The 25,849-nt window shown below is 36.3% G+C and overlaps 1 protein-coding gene across 1 annotated transcript; it reads left to right on the forward strand.

Annotated features, from left to right (window-relative positions):
• The first annotated feature begins 707 nt into the window (after positions 1-707).
• LOC140806757 (uncharacterized) lies at positions 708-8,703 on the forward strand. The gene is made up of 3 exons (XM_073163295.1): positions 708-920; positions 6,248-7,628; positions 8,424-8,703. Exons 1-3 carry the CDS (start codon positions 708-710, stop codon positions 8,633-8,635), a joined length of 1,806 nt encoding a protein of 601 aa, XP_073019396.1. The 3' UTR covers positions 8,636-8,703.
• Positions 8,704-25,849: the final 17,146 nt, after the last annotated feature.

The following is a 25,849-nucleotide window of genomic DNA, read 5'->3' on the forward strand; positions in this document are numbered from 1 at the left end:
CTGTGGATAAACGCAAAATAAAACTGAAATGAAGCGGGAAATGGTACATATGTACGTGACTATTCAAATTCTGGACACGTGTCAGTCCATAGAAATTCTGAATTACAACGTGTGTACATGTGCCAAATGCGTGTGTATTTGAACGGTTTCAAAGGTGTCCACGTTGACACTAATCATTTACTGATAACAGCATTTAATGCTTGAAAGACAGTCACGTCGCTTGATTTTGAATATAATAGGTTTAATTAGTTAACTTATATGAGAAGATTAGTGAGACGCTCAACTGAACGATCAGTTGTCAGACTGTGTCCTTTCAGTTGAGAGCTGACTAATCAATTGTCTTCTAAGTTAACCTCTTAAAAACCAATATTCCCCCTTAATAAATGCATTAAAGAAAATGATGATAATATAAGCAAGATTAATTAAAGAAATCCCGATGCTTGGTAGTGTAATCGTCATAAAAAAAATTGTCCTTTCATCTTCCTCGACCTGGTCTATAAATAAGAGTTAAAGAGTTAGTCACAAGTATATCAGCAGATAATAAAAAAATGGAATGTGCAAGTAGCTCAAACGTTTCTCCATTCTCTCTGCAGGCCAGAAAATCAGCCATTGAAGACGAGGCCTTCTATGCTAGTCTTCCCTACTGGGAAGAGTTACAGGAGCTTGAGCTCCTGTACAACTCTGGAAAGACTACCACCTTCAAACGGATGGCACAGCTGAGAGAAGTGCGGGAGCACTTAAACATTTCTGCGGGGGTGGACGTCTTCAAAGATGGTCATCTCTACCAGCTGATGCTTCGAAAGGAGTTGGAGACTCTTAATCGCATAGCTTCTTCGCACAGCTTCTGCAAGACATCTTCCTCAGCTCTAGCTATTTGGTTGAGGATGTGGATAGCTGATGTAGAAGAAAAGTATGAAAATGTAGTCCTGGCCAATATTTATGGTTAAATAAAATGTTTATTTTGTTTTAACGTCGTTTTTCTTGTTCCTGCACGTAATGAGTTTTGTGAGATACTATACAAACATATGAGCTGATGAAACGCTAACTGATAGAAGATATACTGTCATCAGTTGAAGCAAAAGAAGCTTAACAAACTAACTGCTCAGAAAGAACTGATATTAGTTAAAAGTCATATGAATAAACAACTCACTGAATAATCAGTGAAAACAATAAAGAAATAGCAATAACAACTGATTAGGATAAATCAATTAATCCAAGTATATTGCGAAAATGAGAAAACTTAGTCTCAGTCAGTGGTTTGGTGAAGATATCAGCCGCTTGCTGCTCAGTTGATACGTATTCCAATCTGATGTTCTTCTTCAGGGCATGATCTCTGATGAAGTGATGTCTGACATCTATGTGCTTAGTCATGGAGTGAAGAACTAGATTATAGGTAATAGCAATTGTGCTTGTGTTGTCACAGAATATAGGAGATTCCTTTGTATCAACACCATAATCTTTCAGTTGCTGCTGAATCCAGAGCAGTTGAGCACAGCAGCTTCCAGCAGCAAGATATTCTGCTTCAGTTGTGGAAGTTGCTATGGATGTTTGCTTCTTACTGAACCAAGAGATCAGTCTGTTTCCAAGAAACTGACATGATCCACTTGTACTTTTTCGATCAAGCTTGCATCCTGCATAATCTGCATCTGAATATCCAACTAAATTGAAAGATGAATCTTTAGAATACCATAATCCAACATTTTGTGTGCCCTTAAGATATTTCAAAATACGCTTGGCAGCAGTAAAATGTGATTGCATAGGATTTGCTTGAAATCTAGCACACATGCATACAGTAAATACAATATCAGGACGACTAGCAGTTAGGTACAATAATGAACCTATTAAACCTCTGTAAAGTGTCGTCTCAACTGATATTCCCCCTTGATCAGTGTCTAATTTAACTGATGAGCTCATGAGAGTGCTTGCAGCTGAACATGATTCCATACCAAATTTCTTCAGTAATTCCTTAGTGTATTTAGTTTGACTGATAAAAGTTCCTGAATCCAGTTGCTTCACTTGTAAACCAAGGAAGAATGTCAGTTCACCCATCATGCTCATTTCGAACTTATCCTGCATTAACTTAGCAAACTTCTCGCATAATTTGGGGTTAGTTGACCCAAAAATAATGTCATCAACATAAATTTGAACGAGTAAAATATGATCATTCTTGGAAAATTTGAACAAGGTCTTATCAACTGATCCAACAGAAAAATCGTGATCAGTTAGAAATTTTGAAAGAGTTTCGTACCAAGCTCTTGGAGCTTGTTTAAGAACATATAAGGCTTTGTTCAAATTATATACATGATCAGGAAGGTAATGATTGATAAAACCTGGAGGTTGTTCAACGTAGACTTCTTCCTGCAACTGGCCATTCAGAAATGCACTCTTCACATCTATTTGATAGACTTTGAAGTTTTTGAATGAAGCATAGGCAAGGAATATCCTGATTGCCTCCAGTCTTGCAACTGGTGCATATGTCTCATCATAATCAATTCCTTCTTCCAGCCTATAGCCTTGTGCCACTAGCCTTGCTTTGTTACGCACAATTGAACCATCTTTGTTCAGTTTGTTCCTGTACACCCATTTTGTGCCTATAACAGTTTTCGAAATTGGTCTTGGAACTAAGTTCCAGACATTGTTATGGATAAACTGATTTAGCTCTTCTTGCATTGCATTTATTCAGTTTGGATCAGCAAGAGCTTCATCAGTCTTTTTGGGTTCTAGTTGTGATACGAAAGCTGAATGAATAAATAGATTGAGCATCTGATTTCTTGTTCTTACTGGATCAGATGGTTTACCTATTACCAACTCTGGAGGATGTGATTTCTTCCACCTGAGTTAAGCATTTATTGCTTCTGAATCAGCAACTGCTTCTGTGGGTAACTGAACATTTTCAGTTTAAGTTGGAGCAGTTTCAGTTGGTAACTGAGTGTCATTTGGTTGCTCTATTAACTGATCATTTGGAACAGCTTCTGGTTCTTCTGGTTGATCCAATACTTCCGGTTCAGGTGTTTGGAGATTGCTTTGATTGATATGGGTTTCTTCTTCATCATCATCATCCAAGCTTATATCTGTAAATCTATCAGCTAGCTCAAATTGATCAGTTGGCTTATCAGTTAGTACATTTTCATCAAAAACAACATGAATAGATTCCTCAACATTTAAAGTATTTTTGTTGAAGACTCTATACGCTTTACTCACTGAAGAATAACCAAGAAATATTCCCTCTGCAGATTTAGCATCAAAGGCTTTTAAATGAGTTTACCATTGACAAGTATAAAACATCCGCAGTCGAATATTTTGAAGTAGGAAACCACACTTTTTCTTCCATGCCAGATCTCATAAGGTGTTTTCATATGATTCTTATTAATCATTGATCTGTTTTGAGTGTAACACGTAGTGTTCACTGCTTCTGCCCAAAACCTTTGAGAGATACCAGAATCAGCAAGCATTGTTCTAGCAGCCTCTTTAAGGGTCCGATTTCTCCTTTCAGCTACACCATTTTGCTGAGGAGTTCTAGCTGCTGAGAGCTCATGCTTAATTCTGGCATTCTCTAAATAATTTGAAAGAATTTGATTGATAAACTCAGTTCCTCGATCAGATCTGATTCTATCAATTCCAACTGATTTTTCATTTAATAGTCTTTTGAAAAGCTTAATCAGTTGAGCAGCAGTTTGGTCTTTGGACTTGAGAAATATAACCCAAGTGAATCTTGAAAAATCATCTACAACCACCAATGTGTATCTCATTCCCCCTAAGCTTATGACTGGTATTGGACCAAATAGATCCATATGTAACAGCTCTAAGCATCGGGAATAAGAATTACGACCCTTGTTCTTCAAAGAAGATTTGATTTGTTTACCAAACTGACATGCTGAGCAAATTTTGTCTTTGATAAAATCCATTTTGGGAAGCCCAGTAACAAGATCGTGGTTACTCAAATATGCAATAGACTTGAAATTCAGGTGGTTTAATCTCTTATGCCACAACCAGTTTTTAGAATATTTTGAGGCAATAAAACATACTGGTGCATAAGGTTGATAATTCCAACTGACTTTGTAAGTGTAGAACCCGTAAATTGGACTGCGTATAAACCATGCATAATTCTAGTATTTAAAAATTAAAATGATTTTTATCGTATGAGTATTTAAATTCTTTTCTTTAAATTTATTTATTTTACGCAGTAGTTTAATTGTTACCTTTTCAATTAAATAAGTGAGGCCGGACTGGAGATGGAGTATTGAGATAAGTTAATAAAGACTTATTTAAGAAGTGGTAATTTAGCATGTTTATTCCATCAATTTATGTTTAATTATTTTTATGCATTTTATGCATAATTCATGCATGATAGAATTTAATTCATGAAATTTTAAAAGTTCACGCATTAGGATTTCTAGATGCATTTCACGTTCAAACGAGGATCGGAGACCGGAGAATTTTCAGGAAAATTATTTTATTACACGATTTATTTTTATAAATTAAGCGAGAGCGTTTTTAAGTGTATTAAAAAAAATGGGAATTTTTGGGTATTTTTACCCGTATGATTTTTATTTTTATCGGTACGCTAATTTTATCGAATCGGGAGACTTTTTAATGGTTCGACTAATATTTTCAAAATTTTTCCAACACGAAATATTTTTCGAGAGTACGTTTGGATAAATTGGGCCCACTTTTAGACTTATTGGGCTTAATTATCTTTTTAAATCTTTAATTAAACAATTAGGGCCATTATCTACTAATTAATCATTTAAATATTCCTTAAACACTCATTAACCTAAACCTAATCCCTCCCCAACAGCCGACACCCCATTCAGATTTCCCCACTCTCGTTTTCAGCAAAAACCCACCTAGGAGGCCACGGCCAAGCTCCATACTTGAAGGAATATTATTCTCTGGCACTCTTTCTTCAATCCTTTCGCGTCTACGTCGTCAAGGCACACATTTGTACCATTATTTTTGCATCATCCATGTCTTATACTATCGTGTGTATGTATATGTATGAAGATTTTTCGATCCAGCCATGCACAGGTAGTTTTCAGTTTCTTTTTGTTTAAATACATGTGAAGGGAAATATATTTTCCTTATTTAATTGATACAATTTCTTATCTTAAATGATTTCCCTAATATTATCTTTTCCTTGTAGATTTGATTGAGTATAATATTTAATTGTGGTTTTGCCTTTCTAGATAATTATGTCAAGATTTTATTGTGATGTAATATCTTCCTTAAATCTAATTTCATATTGATAAGATTATGTAAAATATTGAGTTTTACCTTTCTAGATATTATCTTTGTGATTAATATTTTCTAGATATTATATTTATGATAAATATCTTGAAGATATGATATTATTGGTTTAACTCTTGATTTCTTTATTTTGTAGATTTTATTATGAGATGAAAGTTATAAATAAGAGTTGATCAACGTGAGGTGATGTGGGGTGAATAGAGAGAGAATACAGAGAAGAGTAAAGAAAGAATAGAGAAGAGAAAAATTCAGAGGTTTTTAGTGGAGGAGTTTTTTTACTTGGAGAAAATTTTTGTGGAGATTTTTTGTGTGAGTTTTGTGAGAGTGTTTTTGTGGAAGAGTTTTTCGTGGGAGATTTTCGTGGTGGTCTCTCTTCCTCGATCACATATTCACTCACCTGTTCACGTTCAGAGAAAAACATATTCAAGAGACGTGCTGTGTTTTGCAGAGTGCAGAAATCCCGAGTTGCGCTGAATGTTGCCAACATCTACAGACAATATCCGTAACGATGTTGACTGAAGATTACATCTAATTGATCGTGTTTTCCGGGATCAAGTTTTGCTTTCTTATTTACGTTTTAATATTTTTGGTAGTTTTTAGAAAGCTTTATTTTCTCAAAGTGTTGAGGAAATTGATTTTTGTGAAAATCACTAGTGGTAGGTTTTTTTAAACGGTTTGGTTTTCTAGTGATTAATTTTTGCCATAAGGCACCACACAAGTATTTATACTTGTGCATATTTAATATCGTCCATCTATTTATTTCAAGTCAATTTGTGTTATAAAAGTTAAGTTTCCGCTGCATGTAGATGTTGTCCGAGATGTCGTAACATCTGGCACAACACCTAATTCTGATAAAACACAAATTTACTGTTTTTTAATCTTATTCTGATATTTACATTATCCTTTGATATCTGTCCGACGAAATAATCCTAACAAGTGGTATCAGAGCCAACTCTTGATATACTAAGTGCTGATTCTGGTTTTTATTTTGTTTTGACAGAAATATTTAATGGACACATCACTTGCAAACGGAGCACTTCGACCACCAGCTCCTAAACCTCATGTCCAACAACAGTTTCGACCAAGGATTGAAGAAAAACGCTGGTTGCAAGTGAATCCTTTAGGTGTTGCCCTCGGTGTTGCCACACCTGGCCGCAACATCTGCAAAAATTCAGTATGTTTGAACTCCACAACTTCTGGAAATTTAAGTGGGGATGATGGATCAGAGACTGAATATGAAGAACTCACTCTTGAGAGTGTGCAAAAGCTTTATGAAGAGCTGTTTGAAGATTGGACCAAGAGAAACAAGTTGAACTCAAATCTCATGAAAGAAAATGCCGAACTGAAATCAATGGCGAAAGAAAACGTTGAACTAAAAGCCGTAGTTGCCAAACTTGAAGTACTTTTGAGCAAAAAGGATTTGGAACTTGGTAAGACCAAAGAAGATCTTCAAAAGGCAACAGAAACTTTGTCCAAATTCAATTCAAGCACATCCAAGCTTGAATCCATACTTTTGATGGGAAGAGATGAGAAGAAAGGCTTAGGCTTCAAAGACAGTGTGTTTGAGATTGGTGAATCTTCCAAGTCGACTATCTTTGTGAAGGGAAAGGATGATACATCTCCACAACCACAGTCCAAGTCACCAATCAAAAGCTCTTCATCAAAAAGACAACCTGCTGCACTAATTTCTAAGAAACGAAAACGCAGGTATATATGTCATTACTGCTTTAAGCCTGGTCATATCAGGCCCTACTGTTTTAAACTCAGGGATGATCGCATGAATCAAAAGTCGAGCCAGATGTTGCCCCGAATGTTGTCCAACACTTTCCGCAACACCTCCCACCATCGACCTACAGTAAGACAAATTTGGGTACCAAAGTTAAAAACTCACTGTAATGTTGTCTATACGTCATTGAAAACTAACACTGCAGGTCATTGGTACTTTGATAGTGGAAGCTCACGCCACATGACAGGTTCAAGAGAACATCTCATTGATTATGTTGAACAAAAATGTGGTAGAGTAACATATGGAGGGGGAGCTAAAGGAAAAATTGTTGGAAAGGGTACTTTGAATGTTGAAAGACTGCCAAAGCTCCACAATGTGCTTCATGTCGAAGGATTAAATTCAAATTTGATAAGCATAAGCCAATTGTGTGATGATAATTTGCTTGTCAAGTTTGATAAACATACTTGTGAAGTTTTTGATGAAACTAACTTGTGCATTATGACAGGTACAAGGTCTTCGGACAATTTCTACCAAATAGGTGAAGAGCTTTCATGCAAACATGCAGAAGTTAGTGAACTCGACCTATGGCATCAAAAACTTGGACATGCTAGTTTCAAAACCATGAAGAATTTGAGTAAGTACGATGCTGTACGAGGTATGCCTAACCTATCATCTAGTACACCATATGTTTGTGGAGACTGTCAAAAGGGTAAGCAAACTCGCGTGTCACATCACATGTTGCCCCACTTTGAGACAACATGTTGCCTCGAATTGCTACACATGAATCTTATGGGTCCTGTGGAAGTGGAAAGTTTTGGAGGTAAGAAGTATTCATTTGTTTGTGTTGATGATTTCTCACAGTTTTCATGGATAAGTTTCATTAGGGAGAAATCAGACACTTTCAATGTATTTAAAAAATTGGTCACAAGGATTACAAACTTTCATAATTTGAAGGTGACAAGGCTAAGGACCGACCATGGTAAGGAATTTGAAAACTCCTCATTCTCATCTTTTTGTGACAAGAAAGGTATTTCACATGAATTTTATGCTCCAAAGAAACCACACCAAAATAGGATAGCCGAATGTAAGAATAGAACACTTCAAGAAATGGCAAGGGTGATGTTGACTTCAAAGTGTATTTCAAAGCATTTTTGGGCAGAAGCCCTTAACACCGCTTGCCACATTTCAAATAGGGTGTATTTGAGAAGTGGTTCGACTATAACATCGTATGAGATAATTATGGGAAAGAAGCCTAACCTTAAATATTTTCATGTTTTTGGTTGTGTGTGCTATGTTTTGAATGACAGGAATAAACTTGCAAAATTTGATTCAAAGAGTGATAAGTGTTTGTTTTTGGGATATGCAACTAATAGTCGAGCTTACCGCATGTTTAATTTACGAACTAGGACTATTATGGAATCTATTAATGCTGTTTTTGATGACTGTGCAGATTTGAAGAAGAAAACAGCTGAAGATGATGTGGATGAGTTTCTGGAAATTCCAATATCACTGGAAAATGCAGATGTTGCCCCAGATGTTGCAACATCTGACACAACACCTGACACTGAAGTCACTGAAGCTGCGGACGAAACGAATAATGATGATGATGCAGTAGATGATGGACAGAATATTCCAAGTAAAATTCAGAAAAACCATCCATAATCTCAAATAATTGAAAGTATGCATGAAGGTGTCCAAACTCGAAAGAAAGAAAAAGTGGATTACCGAAAGATGGCTGGACTTATTTGCATGAGCTCCTTATACTCGCAGCAAGCACCACGTGTTTGGTATGACATATTGAGTTAATGGAAATTGGCTTCAAACGAGGTGAGGTAGACAAAACTCTTTTTATTCAAAAGTCCAAAGGTGAGATTCTTATTTGTCAAGTCCATGTTGATGATATAATCTTTGGTTCTTCTTCTCAAAAGCATGCTAATGATTTTGTTGAGTGCATGTCATCTACTTTTGAAATGAGCATGGTTGGTGAGTTGAGTTATTTTATGGATGAACCAAATGGTAGAAGACTATGAGCTTAAGAGTGAAACCTTAATTGTGTACTGTGATAATTCTAGTGCAATCAACATTTCATAAAATCCAGTGCAACACTCTCGAACTAAACACATTGACATTAGACATCACTTTATTCGAGATCTAGTAAAGAAAAGATTGATTCGAATTGAATTTGTTGGTACAAATAACCAATTGGATGACATATTCACAAATGCATTAGACTTTGAGAGATTCTCCAACCTTAGGAGATCTCTAACCACGTGTTCTGTCTGATCATTCATAGATGTTGTCTCAGATGTTACAGCATCTCGGACAACATCTTACATGCATATGCATTTTTAGGCATTAAACATTTTGCATTTTCATGCATACTGTTTTATGATGTGTTTTCACAATGTTGCATAATCTTCTGGTGCACTTACAATTTCTTGTTCTATTTAATCTTAACACACTTGGATATGCTTAACAATCTGATTAAATCACAAAGTAGTTGAAGGATGATCATGTACTCCATGACTTTGTCTCATACGAAAAGTGACTTGAAAACATAGAATAAAAAGACAAATCGATTATGCATATTGATCTGTATCAGAAGAAAAGATGGGAAAAAGCTACCTAAAAGAGTCCAATGAAGACTGTGCTTTTAGTGTGGGAGCTACCTCTTCTGAATTTAATACAAATGAAAAAAAAAATAGAAGAAATTGGAAAAAGCTACCTAGAGGAGTCCTAAAGAAGACCGTTCTTCTATTGTGGGAGCTGCCACTTCTATGATCATAAAGTTGTTAAATCACCAAGTGTGAAGAAAAATCAAAATTGTTTTCTGAAATTGTGCGTGTTGTCAGAAGATGTTGCCAACATTTGTGCCAACACTTCATTTGTGAACATATCTCATATTTGTTTTCATGTTTCTAATTCTGTTACATTCTGTTTTAGGCATAAATAGGTCATGCATAAACATGTCATTGTGAATATTGTTGTGTCATGAGGACATGAGTATTTCAACAAAGAAGATTCGATGAAAATCCAGATTTTACGAAAAATTGAATATCTGTGATCTTTGATGTTTCAGTGGTGTTAATTCGATGTGGGTTTCAATTCTGGAATTTTTTTTGAAATGATTTTTGACGCAATTATCTCAGTCTTTTTGGATAGTGATTACGGGTTAAAGTTGATATTGTCTCATATGAGAACTTAGCTTCTGAGTATCGTCTGGATATAGAGGTAGATGTCCATTCTAGACAAAAAGGGGAAGAAGATGCGACTCAAACTCAATGGACTGTCAATTAACAATGATCAAACGATAACATCTATCTGATTCCCTTGCTCGATTTCTTTGTTATTCTGCTTTCCCTGATGTGTTTCTGTTTTAATGAACTGTTACTGATTTTTGCAGGTGTTGTCTCAGGTGTTGCCAACACCACGAACAATATCCGTACTAACTTGATTTTATTCAGGAGGAGAAAAATTCTAATATTAAGGGGGAGTTAACTGGAGATTAACTGAGAAATTGAGTTTGATTTGATTTTGTCTAGAAAGGCAAAAAAGGGGAGATTGAAGGGAAATATATTTTCGTTATTTAATTGATACAATTTCTTATCTTAAATGATTTCCCTAATATTATCTTTTCTTTGTAGATTTGATTGAGTATAATATTTAATTGTGGTTTTGCCTTTCTAGATAATTATGTCAAGATTTTATTGTGATGTAATATCTTCCTTAAATCTAATTTCATATTGATAAGATTATGTAGAATATTGAGTTTTACCTTTCTAGATATTATCTTTGTGATAAATATTTTCTAGATATTATATTTATGATAAATATCTTGAAGATATGATATTATTGGTTTAACTCTTGATTTCTTTATTTTGTAGATTTTATTATGAGATGAAAGTTATAAATAAGAGTTGATCAACGTGAGGTGATGTGGGGTGAATAGAGAGAGAAGACAGAGAAGAGTAAAGAAAGAATAGAGAAGAGAAAAATTCAGAGGTTTTTAGTGGAGGAGTTTTTTTACTTGGAGAAAATTTTCGTGGAGATTTTTTGTGTGAGTTTTTGTGAGAGTGTTTTTGTGGAAGAGTTTTTCGTGGGAGATTTTCGTGGTGGTCTCTCTTCCTCGATCACATATTCACTCACCTGTGCACGTTCAGGGAAAAACATATTCAAGAGACGTGCTGTGTTTTGCAGAGTGCAGAAATCCCGAGTTGCGCTGAATGTTGCCAACATCTACAGACAACATCCGTAACGATGTTGACTGAAGATTACATCTAATTGATCGTGTTTTCCGGGATCAAGTTTTGCTTTCTTATTTACGTTTTAATATTGTTGGTAGTTTTTAAAAAGCTTTATTTTCTCAAAGTGTTGAGGAAATTGATTTTTGTGAAAATCACTAGTGATAGGTTTTTGTAAACGGTTTGGTTTTCTAGTGATTAATTTTTGCCAAAAGGCACCGCACAAGTATTTATACTTGTGCATATTTAATATCGTCCATCTATTTATTTCAAGTCAATTTGTGTTATAAAAGTAAAGTTTCCGCTGCATGTAGATGTTGTCCGAGATGTCATAACATCTGATACAACACCTAATTCTGATAAAACACAAATTTACTGTTTTTTAATCTTATTCTGATATTTACATTATCCTTTGATATCTGTCGGACGAAATAATCCTAACAACATGCATCATGGGTTCATTACTCACGTTTTTTGTGATCTGTGTTCTAAGGGGGCTGCTGGTGTGGTGTTTCAGATTCGTTTCTGTTAAGGGTTCGAGTGGTATAGCTGCTGGAAGCATGGATGGTCGAGGGGGTGAGAAATTTATGTTGATTCGGTGATGGGTGGATCGAGTTAGGGAGGCTTCAGCTGTGCATGGGTTCGAAACCAGCCACGTTTCAGACATTGTGAGTCTAGTATGATGTTGGACGTGAGCCATAGGTGTTGGATTGAGAGGGAAGTTCAGTCATAGGAGATAGAGCTTAGCCGAGAGAAAATGGGTTAGGCTCGGCTGTTATTTGCCTTGGTTTCGTGCAGCAGCCGTTGTGTGGGTTTGGCTTAGTTTAGAGGAGGTCATTAGGTACCTAATGGTGTGGTTTAAAGGTTGGATAGGTGGTGGGATTGGAGAGGACCGAAAGATTTTGAGTTGGGAGCCATGTGTCATCTTGAGATTTTAGGATAGGGATGGCCGAGAGTTGTCTTTTTTTTTGGATCATTCAGCCGAAAGTTGTGGAGCTATTATTAGAGTAGAAGGGGCCTTTTAGTGTTGTTAAGATATGGTAAAAATGTGGGAATAATTTGATTAAGTTTGGAGTCGATTCGGGTTAAAACCGGGACCCCGGTCCAAGTTTTAAAACGAATCGGTTAAGTTATGATTTTGGCTCAAGTTTACGTCTGGGAACACTTTTAAAAATGTTTTGGGACATTTTAGGGAGTTTGGTAAGCTTCGGGTCAATTTTAGAGGTCCAGGGTTGAAACGATAATATTTGGGTTTCCAGGGGTAAAATGATCATTTTGCACCCGGGGAGAGATTTTGGTCCTAGCAGCGCCCTAAGCACGAATCATAATATTTTTAAATGTTCATGCATCACGTTTACGATTTTTGTGCTATTATAATAATTATGGTGCATGATTAATTTAAAAGAATTAAGTGAGGAAGTGAAGAGCACTCCGTCTCCGCCGCGCCGCGTCGTTATTTCGTTTGTTTTCTGTCAAAACAAACCAAGGCATGTTTATATCTTCTTTCACTCTTCAATCAAGCCATATAGATATTCTTAAATATCGCAAGTACATGATTTTAATGCAAGAAGATCGAAATTGTTCATATTTAATTATGTTGGTTAATTATATTACGTGCAAAAATATTCATTTTTGAGATTTATGCGATATTGCTTGTGGTCACTTTACTATCATGATTAAATCCGGTCGCCAGTTACCGGTCCGGTCGTCAGTTACCGGTTATGAGAGCATTACTAAGTCCTGTCGCCAGTTACAGGCCCGGTCGCCAGTTACCGGTCAGTTCAGTTGTTTCACCCAGTACTGTGGCAGTGTCTGATCAGACGTACATTACTAAGTCCTGTCGCCAGTTACAGGCCCGGTCGCCAGTTACCGGTCAGTTCAGTTCAGGGACCACTTGCATAGACCATAATCTCAACAGAAAATTATAACATGCTATTTCAGTACAGGGCTCTGAGGAGCAAACATTTTCACTATGATTTTCAGTTCAGTTATGCACGTATTATAATCGCTCATGATAAATTATTTTCACGATTATGCCTCAGGACATGATAATTTTACTCCCATGAAAATTTTACGATATTATTTACTCGTTATTTACGATATATGCATGCTGGGTCTTTAGACTCACTAGACTTGATTGTTGTAGGTACTGATGATGTCGGGACCGAGGGCGGGGACCAGTGAGCCAGCTCGAGTCGGCAGTAGTGGAACCCGAGGACCTCATTTTCAGCACTTACGATTTTTATGCTCAAACATTTTATCTCTTGTTGAATTATTTTAAATTGTTACTTTACAAACATTAAATTCTTCCGCTGCTATTTTTTTAAACATTAAACATTATTTAACAGTTTATTTTATGAATTTGATTCTCCGTTTAGTTTAAAAGAAAATTTTTAATTTTTCCGCAAATTTTCAAGCATGAATTTTCGGGCCGTTACAGTTGGTATCAGAGCCTATGTTCTTGTAAAGGGTTACACTACTACTGACCACTAGAAGCTCACGAAGCCACGTCTTCGGTCTGTAAGTTTTACATTTCAGCATTTTATTTAAAGCATGAATTATTTTATCAGCATGTTTTCATGAAATGTTTTTACGTTCAGATTTTAATTGTTCAATGTTTATTTAAATTAAAAAAATAAATTATGGAATTATGCATGTTGGGTACGTTTGGAATTGGACATGTCTAAGAATTCAAATATTGGGTTTTAGGAGAGTTTGAAAATGATTTGACTATATTAATTTTTAGGTCAGTAGTGTTGATGTCCTCCTTATGGATTATAAGTTAATCTTGAAAATTATTAATGCTTTTGAGACTTGTAGAATTTCTAAAAAATTATTGATGGTTCTTGGTTGCTAGTCGAGTAAATTTTTGAGGATTTCATATAAGCAATAGCGATTCGAAGACTTACGAAAATATTTAGGATTATAAATGTACAATTTGAGGATTTTAATTATCTATGGAAATGTAAGATTAACTACGAGAATTTATTTAGGATGTATGCTCTACATAGTGGGATTTAAGGATTGAATTGCAGGAATTGAGAATTTTAAGGACCTAATTGTGATAACTAATAATTTCAGGACCTAAGTGCAAAACAAAAAAAATTCTAAGGGACTATTTTTGAATTTACCCAATTTTGGGATTTAATTTTGAGTTCGAGAATTTAAAATTTTAATGAGGTAAAGATGGAAAATTTTATGGGGACAATGATGCAAATTTCGAAGAGTTGTAGGGCCAAAATGTTAATTTGGAGAACGGTAAGGGTCATATTGCAATTTTCAAAATTTTAAGGATGTAATTGCGAGCTTTTGAGAAACACTTGGGATTTTAAGTATTTATAGAAATGTAAGACGTGTTATGAGAATTAATTTTAGGTTTAATAAACTTAAGACTATTGAACCTTATGATTCGGGAAATCTATAAAATGTAATTGGGAATACTGAGCACTCATAGATAATTGTGGAAATTTCGAGATTTAGGGAAAATTTGGATGATATTCGAGGAAAGTAAGAATTAATTTTACAATTTTAAGAAATTTGAGAACCTATTTAGTAGTAAGTGAGAATTGAACGGTTCAAATGGTAGGAATTTTCGGTTATTTAGACTCGAAGGAAATATAGAATATGTAGATATTTGGGTTATAATGTTATAATGAATGGTAACCCAAGACATTGTAGGAGGAATCAATCTTATGCGTGAAAATTTAAGCGTTAGTGAAATAATGTTGTGGCAAATTAAGAATTTAAGGTGATGATGATTTAAGGTAAATTTGATCGGTTAGTTAAGTTATAAGGATAAACATTGAGTTAGTTAATTTTTGGGAACATAAGTTTGATGTGTCACAAGTTTTAGTCATGATCTTAACAGTTAAGATTATACCTTGTGAGAATTTAAAATTTTTAGGAAAGTTGGGTACGATGATGGGTAGTTTAATTGGTAGACGCACGTAAGAGGTGAGGTAGACACCTTGTCTTGAGAAATTTTGGAAGTCATTAACAAACTTGGGACTAAACGGATATGCGTATTGGAATTATTTTATTCAAAGCTATTTGGATTAGGTAATTTTGAATTTCAAATTTATGGGATATTTGTTCGTACGGAAATTTTGGGTAAAATAAAAACCAAATGAAAAGAGTTGTGTTCATCATAGGTTATCAAGGAACGAATATTAAGATTTTTATCGAGTAAGAAATCTAAAATCTTGATATGGAGATTCTAGAATTCTATGGGTTATAAGTGAAATTGGTTTGTTAAAGTTGGTCTAATGCTACCATGGACTAACTTATTAAGTTTATATGCTAGAATTAAGTAAGCATTAAGGACACATAAGAATGCGACACTTGTTCCAATGAGGAAGCTCAGAGTCCTAGGCCTCAACTAGATTGTAATTGGGGAGAGGATAGTTTGAGCAGGTAATTGATGCGAGAAGTGTTATTATTAAGGTAGAATGTCGATGTTGCATAATTGAGTTTTTATGGATTAACGTTATTCAAGGTTTAAGATTTACCACAATTTCACATCCGGGATGCACTTGTAAATAATAAGTTACGTAAGTTTAGTGCCGTGAGATAAAGATTCGATTCAAGGATTTTAGGCTAATACTACTATGAGGTTGAAATAAGGTGTAACCTTTAAGCGTTCTACTGAGAATAGTAGTCGATCAGTAAATTTTGGTACAAAGGTTTCTTAAGTCGAACTGCATAAATGCTAATATATTAGGTCGATGAATGTTACGAGTATAGTATAAGAAAAGTAAGGTGCGATAAGTTTGGACATTAATCTCTATTATGAGGAATTGTGATATAAGTCAAAATTCGAGGTTATAGAAAAATAGAACTAAGTCACCATGGATCGTTTTAAGTTGCGATCCGCAAACAAGAATTGTGGTAGGCAAATTTAATTAGGATTGGGGAGACGTAAGGACGAGTTAACACTTATTTTATCAGAGTAGCGCAACAGAAGCGTGGATTATTGGGATACTAGAATTAAGATTCTAAACTTTTTGTTTATCAAGGATAAGCGAATTTCGAGGACGAAATTTTTTTTAAGGGGGAAGGATTGTAGAACCCGTAAATTGGACTGCGTATAAACCATGCATAATTCTAGTATTTAAAATTTAAAATGATTTTTATCGTATGAGTATTTAAATTCTTTTCTTTAAATTTATTTATTTTACGCATTAGTTTAATTGTTACCTTTTCAATTAAATAAGTGAGGCCGGACTGGAGATGGAGTATTGAGATAAGTTAATAAAGACTTATTTAAGAAGTGGTAATTTAGCATGTTTATTCCATCAATTTATGTTTAATTATTTTTATGCATTTTATGCATAATTCATGCATGATAGAATTTAATTTATAAAATTTTAAAAGTTCACGCATTAGGATTTCTAGATGCATTTCACGTTCAAACGAGGATCGGAGACCGGAGAATTTTCAGGAAAATTATTTTATTACACGATTTATTTTTATAAATTAAGCGAGAGCGTTTTTAAGTGTATTAAAAAAAATGGGAATTTTGGGTATTTTTACCCGTATGATTTTTATTTTTATCGGTACGCTAATTTTATCGAATCGGGAGACTTTTTAATGGTTCGACTAATATTTTCAAAATCTTTCCAACACGAAATATTTTTCGAGAGTACGTTTGGATATATTGTGGGCCCACTTTTAGACTTATTGGGCTTAATTATCTTTTTAAATCTTTAATTAAACAATTAGGGCCATTATCTACTAATTAATCATTTAAATATTCCTTAAACACTCATTAACCTAAACCTAATCCCTCCCCAACAGCCGACACCCCATTCAGATTTCCCCACTCTCGTTTTCAGCAAAAACCCACCTAGGAGGCCACGGCCAAGCTCCATACTTGAAGGAATATTATTCTCCGGCACTCTTTCTTCAATCCTTTCGCGTCTACGTCGTCAAGGCACGCATTTGTACCATTATTTTTGCATCATCCATGTCTTATACTATCGTGTCTATGTATATGTATGAAGATTTTTCGATCCAGCCATGCACAGGTAGTTTTCAGTTTCTTTTTGTTTAAATACATGCATCATGGGTTCATTACTCACGTTTTTTGTGATCTGTGTTCTAAGGGGGCTGCTGGTGTGGTGTTTCAGATTCGTTTCTGTCAAGGGTTCGAGTGGTATAGCTGCTGGAAGCATGGATGGTCGAGGGGGTGAGAAATTTATGTTGATTCGGTGATGGGTGGATCGAGTTAGGGAGGCTTCAGCTGTGCATGGGTTCGAAACCAGCCACGTTTCAGACATTGTGAGTCTAGTATGATGTTGGACGTGAGCCATAGGTGTTGGATGGAGAGGGAAGTTCGGTCATAGGAGATAGAGCTTAGCCGAGAGAAAATGGGTTAGGCTCGGCTGTTATTTGCCTTGGTTTCGTGCAGCAGCCGTTGTGTGGGTTTGGCTAAGTTTAGAGGAGGTCATTAGGTTCCTAATGGTGTGGTTTAAAGGTTGGATAGGTGGTGGGATTGGAGAGGACCGAAAGATTTTGAGTTGGGAGCCATGTGTCATCTTGAGATTTTAGGATAGGGATGGCCGAGAGTTGTCTTTTTTTTTTTGGATCATTCAGCCGAAAGTTGTGGATCTATTATTAGAGTATAAGGGGACTTTTAGTGTTGTTAAGATATGGTAAAAATGTGGGAATAATTTGATTAATTTTCGAGTCGATTCGGGTTAAAACCGGGACCCCGGTCCAAGTTTTAAAACGAATCGGTTAAGTTATGATTTTGGCTCAAGTTTACGTCTGGGAACACTTTTAAAAATGTTTTGGGACATTTTAGGGAGTTTGGTAAGTTTCGGGTCAATTTTAGAGGTCCAGGGTTGAAACGATAATATTTGGGTTTCCAGGGGCAAAATGGTCATTTTGTACTCGGGGAGAGATTTTGGTCCTAGCAGCGCCCTGAGCACGAATCATAATATTTTTAAATGTTCATGCATCACGTTTACGATTTTTGTGCTATTATAATAATTATGGTGCATGATTAATTTAAAGGAATTAAGTGAGGAAGTGAATAGCACTCCGTCTCCGCCGCGTCGCGTCGCGTCGCGTCGTTATTTCGTTTGTTTTCTGTCAAAACAAACCAAGGCATGTTTATATCTTCTTTCACTCTTCAATCAAGCCATATAGATATTCTTAAATATCGCAAGTACATGATTTTAATGCAAGAAGATCGAAATTGTTCATATTTAATTATGTTGGTTAATTATATTACGTGCAAAAATATTCATTTTTGAGATTTATGCGATATTGCTTGTGGTCACTTTACTATCATGATTAAATCCGGTCGCCAGTTACCGGTCCGGTCGTCAGTTACCGGTTATGAGAGCATTACTAAGTCCTGTCGCCAGTTACAGGCCCGGTCGCCAGTTACCGGTCAGTTCAGTTGTTTCACCCAGTACTGTGGCAGTGTCTGATCAGACGTACATTACTAAGTCCTGTCGCCAGTTACAGGCCCGGTCGCCAGTTACCGGTCAGTTCAGTTCAGGGACCACTTGCGTAGACCATAATCTCAACAGAAAATTATAACATGCTATTTCAGTACAGGGCTCTGAGGAGCAAACATTTTCACTATGATTTTCATTTCAGTTATGCACGTATTATAATCGCTCATGATAAATTATTTTCACGATTATGCCTCAGGACATGATAATTTTACTCCCATGAAAATTTTACGATATTATTTACTCGTTATTTACGATATATGCATGCTGGGTCTTTAGACTCACTAGATTTGATTGTTGTAGGTACTGATGATGTCGGGACCGAGGGCGGGGACCAGTGAGCCAGCTCGAGTCGGCAGTAGTGGAACCCGAGGACCTCATTTTCAGCACTTACGATTTTTATGCTCAAACATTTTATCTCTTGTTGAATTATTTTAAATTGTTACTTTACAAACATTAAATTCTTCCGCTGCTATTTTTTTAAACATTAAACATTATTTAACAGTTTATTTTATGAATTTGATTCTCCGTTTAGTTTAAAAGAAAATTTTTAATTTTTCCGCAAATTTTCAAGCATGAATTTTCGGGCCTTTACAGTAAGTGTTTCCACACCTTTTGCCAGTTAGGATGATCTCTTCAGTTGAGTTTTTGACTGAACAAGAATGTTTGTCAAACTGAACTGAGAATCCATTATCGCATAATTGACTAATACTGATCAGATTATACTTCAGATTCTCAACTAATAATACATCATTAATGGTGAAGTTACCATGGATAAGCTTACCCTTACCCACAGTTTTACTTTTAGAATTATCTCCAAAACTGATGTTTGGTCCAGTGTATTTGACCAGTTGAGATAATAAATTTGAATCTCCTGTCATGTGGCGTGAACATCTACTATCCAAGTACCATATAGACTCAATGCTTGTACCTATTACCTGCAATCACACACAAGATAAGATTCTGGTACCCCTTTTTCTATTTGGGTCCAAAGTTGATTAGTCCTTTAGGAATCCAGACTTGGATCAGTCTAACTGACCGTCCAGTTGCTGTATTCCAGATGGTCTTTCCCTGTTTGTGTGTGCTTGATATATGGTGTGCAGGAGATACAATATGTGATTTGCCCTTTTTCAACTGATTGTTCAGCCAGTATCTTTTCTGAACTGGCTTACTGTTGTAGTAATTCCACCGCCACCGCCAGGAGATGCAGCTTCCCGAGTCTTGGAGGGTATTGCTAGATTTATGGAGCAGGCATAGCAGGCTCCGAGACCCAATACAAACATTTATGAGCAGTTTAGACGGCTAAACCCGAAGGAGTTTGGGGGTACTACTGATCCGTTCTTGGCAGAGGATTAGATACGGTCTTTGGAGCTACATTTTCAGTATTTGGAGATGAGGAATGGCGACCAGGTCAGGTGCGCCACTTACATGCTGAGAGATGACACAACTCTATGTGAGAGGGAGCTGCTCACGAGGTGGACTTGGCTACCCTTACTTGGAGCCAGTTCAAGGATATCTTCATGCAAGAACTCATATATCATTTTTTTGTAGTTTTAAGTGGAGCTGTCGTTTTACCTATTATCAACTCGAGTGAATGATTCTTATTCCACCAGAGGATTGGTCCAAATAGATTTGGATCTGGTTGTTGAACTTTTGGATCTTCATCAGTTTCAGATTCATCCTCCTCTTTATATATTTCGGGTTGGAGATTAATCACCGACTCAACTTCTTCAGCGGTCTTATTTTGTGAAGGTTTTTCATGGATGATTGGACTTGCTTCATGTATGATTCCAGTCATTCTTAAATATATCTCATGATTATTTTTAGAATCAAGGTTAATATCATCCAATTATTTCTCAAATCATGTATATTACTAATGATATTAATATGACAGATATAAGATTTATTAAATACCACATGTACGAATTCTTCAACGGTTAGTTTTTTATAATTATAAACTCTATAAGCTTTACTAACCAAAGATTAACCTAAGAACACACGAACATCAGATTTGGTATCAAAAGTGGTTAAATGTGTTTTACCATTTCTGTGAATGAAACACTTACAAACGAATATACGAAAATATTATATTTCTGGCATTTTGCCTGTCCAGATCTCATAGGAAGTCTTTCCATGATTTTTGTTGATCATTGATCTATTATGTGTATAACATGCAATGTTTAAAGCTTCTACCTAAAACCTTTTAGAGATACCAGATTCATCTAGCATGATTTGAGCTACTTATTTGAGTGTTCTGTTTCTTCTATGAGCATTTGAGGTGATATTGCATCTGAAATCTCATTCTTAATGCCATTTCCTTTTAGATAGGTTAAAAGAAGCATGTTAGTGAACTCAGTGCCTCAGTCACTCCTTATCCTATTCACCACTATCGTTCTCTAAGTCTATAATATCTTTAAAAGCTTGATGAGTTGAGCAGCATTATGATATTTAGACTCAAGAAGATCACCCATGCAAATTGTGAGAAATCGTCAATAATCACCAAGGTGTAATTCTTTCCCCTTAGATTCATTACGGTTATTGGACCAAATAGGTCAATGTGTAAGTTTCAGGCATCGAGTCGTTGAGGTACTTCATTTGTTTTTGAAAGTTGATATAGCTTGTTTACCTAACTGACATGCAGAAAAACTTTATCATTGGTAAAATCAATGTTATGCAATCCTGATACTAGGTTTTTTTTAGTTAAATTGACAACTGATTTGAAATTCAAATGATTTGGAAATTTATGCCATAACCAATTCTTATTTTCATGCAAGGCAACAAAACACGAAGGAGAATTCAAATTATTATAATTCCAGATAACTTTATTGGTTTTTTGTTCTCTTAGTCTGGTTATCATAATATCACAATTTACAAATTTAACTGTGGAAGGGTGTTTGTGAAATTCGACTAAATAATCAATGTCACAAATTTGGCTTATGCTAATCAAGTTATAGCAAATATTTTCAACCAATAAAACATCATTAATAATGGTTCTTTCATGTATAATCTTATACTTACCCACAATTACCGTAATAATTGTCACCGAAATTAATTCTGGGACATTTGTGGTTAATGACTTCGGATAATAGTTTGATGTTACCAGTCATATTTCTGGAATATCTACTATCCAGAAAGCAGGTTGATACTTTGAGAAAATTATTTTTTAACACCTACAATCATTGAAATAAGAATTTGGTATCCAAATCTAGTTGAGTCCTGAACGGATTATCCTTTTTGGGACCTACACTTGAATTTGCCTAACTGGCTTACTAGTGTGTGTATCCAAATAAGTGCGAGACTGTACATATACTGGTGAGGTTGTATGATGTGCTCTCTCGACGAAAGTTGTTTAGGCCATACATCATTCCCATTCATTACCTATCTCTTTTGAACATGTCTACAATTATGGTAACATCTAGACTTCCCTTCATAGAATAATGTCTAGTTAGACTTGGTTTTATGTGAGACGAGTTCGAGGCGTTGTGACCGGCTTGACTTTGTGTAACGCCACAGATTCGATTACTGTCCTCACCGTATTAAGACGGGTCTTTCCAGCGTGCTTATGTCCTCACTCACACGCACCCTGAGAAACTTCCCAGGAGGTCACCCATCCCAAAATTGCCCCAAGTCAAGCACGCTTGACTTTGGAGTTCTTATGTGATGAGCTATCGAAAAGAAGATGCACCTTCGTGATATGAGTAGTACCAATCAAATCTTTTAAGCCCTCTTCAACTGTATAGTCCATTACATTGCACAGTCTAGGAATCCCTCTCCTTCCGGTGTAAGAACGGTTCATTCATGTTCCCTCCACCTAGAAGCCTGCCAGGAGCCGCTCATTGTCCGTGCCACCTCATGGCACCGGCGATCACCTCCCGCATGTTTAAAATATATTTTTCTACATTGTTGCATTAAAATGTATTTTTAAAGGTTATTCGAGTTGCGACTGAGGAACGGAGACCGATGGCTGAAAAATGTAAAATGTTTGTATTAAATAATTATTTTCAATTATTTAAAATATGGTCGATGCTTTTTAAGTATTTTTGAAAATAAAAGGTTTTGAGGTGATTTTCTACATCGGGACGTAAATTTTATCGGTGTTGGTTTTTCAACTAAAATACGAGCTTTTTGGCAACCCGGCTAATAAATTCACATATTTAATTAAAGAAAAACTTTGTTAATATTTTATTTAAATCCTAATTAGACTAATGGGATTAATTGGGAGGCTTAATAGGCCATTAATTAGTATTTAAAGTATTAATTAATCAAAAACCCTATTCTAGAAACCAAAAACAATCGGCCACTCTCTTTAAAAAATAGAAAACTCTCCCCAACTCCTCTCTCATACACACACACGGCACATATACAATTTGGGAAGGATTTTCAAAGGTGCTAGCAAGTTCAAGCCAAGGTGTCCTTCCGTTCTTCGTCGTCAACGTTTATTCGAGCGTATATAACGCAAAAGCACGTCATATTTCTTCCTTTTCTCATCTTTCACACCATAGTAATTATTTTAAACTATTTTGCATGAAAAACAAGGAACACCTTATTATATTTTCGTTTTTCAAGCATATGTGATTTCTAAAGCATGATTTATGATCCAAAAAGCATATATATTATGTTTTTGAGGGCTGCCATGATTAGGACTTGAACAAGCATGAATTCACGTTAGTTTAGAGTCCTAAGAACAAACCAAAGCGCTGCACAACCACAGCACACACAAGCTGGAACCAAAATTCTTTCATGGTATATGTAGGCAGGGGCGGATTTAGTGTAGGGCGAACGGGGGCCACGGCCCCCAAAAATTTAAAAAATTTTTTTAGTATATAGCGACGGGTTTAACCAAACCGTCGCCGATCTAGACCGGCGACGGTTATTGTCAAAACCGTCGCTATATTGCGACGGTTATTGTCAAAACCGTACGTTGTTAAGAAACGTACGGTTGATGTTTTGTTCAATGTAGCCCGTAGAATTTTTGTCTTTTCCCTTTTAAATTTTTGTTTGTCTTTTGTAAGCGGCCCCCCCAGTGTCGAAATCCTAGATCCGCCCCTGTATGTAGGGCTCGATTGTGAGGGGCTGTGATGCATGGCTTGGCTTGGGCCACGGCTGGGGCTTGGCTTGGGTAGGGGGAAGAGTCCTAGCCACTCTAGGACTCGATACCAAGGGTTGGGGAGGAGTCCTAGCCACCCGAGATTGATGATCAAGGTGTGCGAAGGTTTTGCAGATGGTGTAGGGAAGAGAGGGCTCGGCCTGGGGGCTTTGGGCTGGAATAGGTCAAGTCATTAGGGTCCTAGAAGGGTGCCTGTGGAGCTGGTTCAAGGGCTGGATCGTTGGCTTGGTGGCTAGCAACAGAAAACGAAAAGTTCATGTCAAGGAAAACTCTCGGCCATGACAGGTTCTGGCTTGGGGATTCGGTTTTGGAGTTTGGGTCGAGTCCATAGGTTCTAGTGGTCTGGACGGTGGACAAGGTGGGTACAGGGAAGGTTAGGAAGGGCTGGGCTCGGTGGTAGCTTGGGTAAGAACCTCCACAAAATTATAGCAGCAAGAACGTGAGGGAGGCTTGGAGGCGAGGCTGCTGTCCTTTGGTTCAAGGGCTTCGCTGCTTGGGTTTAGGGTGAGGGTTGGTCTGGGCTAGGTCTAGGCGTGGTCCAGGGAAGGTTAGGCTCATGATGGGTCGGTGGTTAGGTGGCTGGAAGAGTCGTAGGGTACTAGAAACCCACTTCAACTAGAACACCTCACACACACATGTACAGATTTTGGGTCAAGTTTCAGGAAGGTTTTGAGCGGGCTAGGGCTTGTCTTACGGGCTGGGCTTGCACAGTAGGGTCCCTAGATGGGTTGGATAGCTTTTGGTTCAAGGTGGCTCGGGCGTGGCTCGGGTAAATTAGGAGATGGCTCGGTGTGTTCTTCGAAGGGTAAAAAACGAGATTAATTAATCCAAAATTGATTCCATGGGTCCACGGGGGTGGCTCATGACATGGAAGGGTAGAATAAATAATAAAAAGGCTATGTTAAAAATTTGGGATCAAAATAATGAGTTTTGGATTTATTCGGGATTTAATCGTCGCACGAAATGTTAATTAACGCATTAATTGAAACACCTAGTTTTATGCTTTATAAAATTATGAAAAATTATATTTAAGCTTAAATAATTATTAGAAGTCTAATTTTTCAATTTGGAAATTTTATATTAAAGTTTGGTTTAATTCTGGATTAAAGCGCATTAATACATCACGTTAAAAGATTAAATTAAAAGTCCTCGATTTAAGCCAAATAAAAATAGGAGAAAATTCATGTAAGCTTAAATAATTATTTGGGACATGTTAGAGTCAATGAAATTAAGAAAATGTCAAAAATGTGGAATTTTACGTCTAGGGGTAAAACGGTCTTTTTACACCTAAAATTAGTAAACGTCATGGCAGTGCCCGTAATGCTGTTTTATATGTTAATATGATTATTTTCAATGATTATGGATGTTTATATGTTAATATGTAAATTTTATATGTTTATGGATTTTTAAGACGTTAACATGTTTAATGTTTTATGATTTAATATGCTAAAATGTTTATTTTAAACATTTATGATGTAAAAATGTTTATTTTAAAATGTTCATGGATGTTTATGATCTTTAATAAGTTAAGTTTTGATTTTTAAATGTCTATGATTTTTATGATTTGAATATGGGCATTCAAAAGACATGTTGCATGGTTGGTTTCAAAATAAAAAAATGTTATTATATGCATGTTTTATTAAGTGATGATAACATGTTGAAGGACGTGAAGGGATTGTGACTACTACATGTTGGAAATATCGTGAGGGTTATGGTCCCAGTGGGAGCCCGACGACCGTGTTTCCGTTGATACGAATACGATAATATGAATGGGGTTGTCGTGAGGGGAGAAGGCCCCAGAGGGAGCCTATTTACGGGAGAAAGCCCCAGAGGGAACCCATTTATGGGAAAAGGCCCCCGAGGGAGCCCGTTTATGGGAGAAAGCCCCCGAGGGAGCCCCGACGATCGCATTTCCATATGGGGATATGTTAATACGTAAGGCCAAGGCCCAGTTGACCGGTGAGAGTGTTGGTAGTGTCCCCGCCACCCAGTACTATGGTTACATGTAGATTGATCCATCGCCCAATACGTTTAAGAATACGAGTCACAATCACGATATGAA

Source organism: Primulina eburnea, chromosome 12 (genome assembly GCF_022965805.1).
Source record: "Primulina eburnea isolate SZY01 chromosome 12, ASM2296580v1, whole genome shotgun sequence".
Taxonomy (NCBI): Eukaryota; Viridiplantae; Streptophyta; class Magnoliopsida; order Lamiales; family Gesneriaceae; genus Primulina; species Primulina eburnea.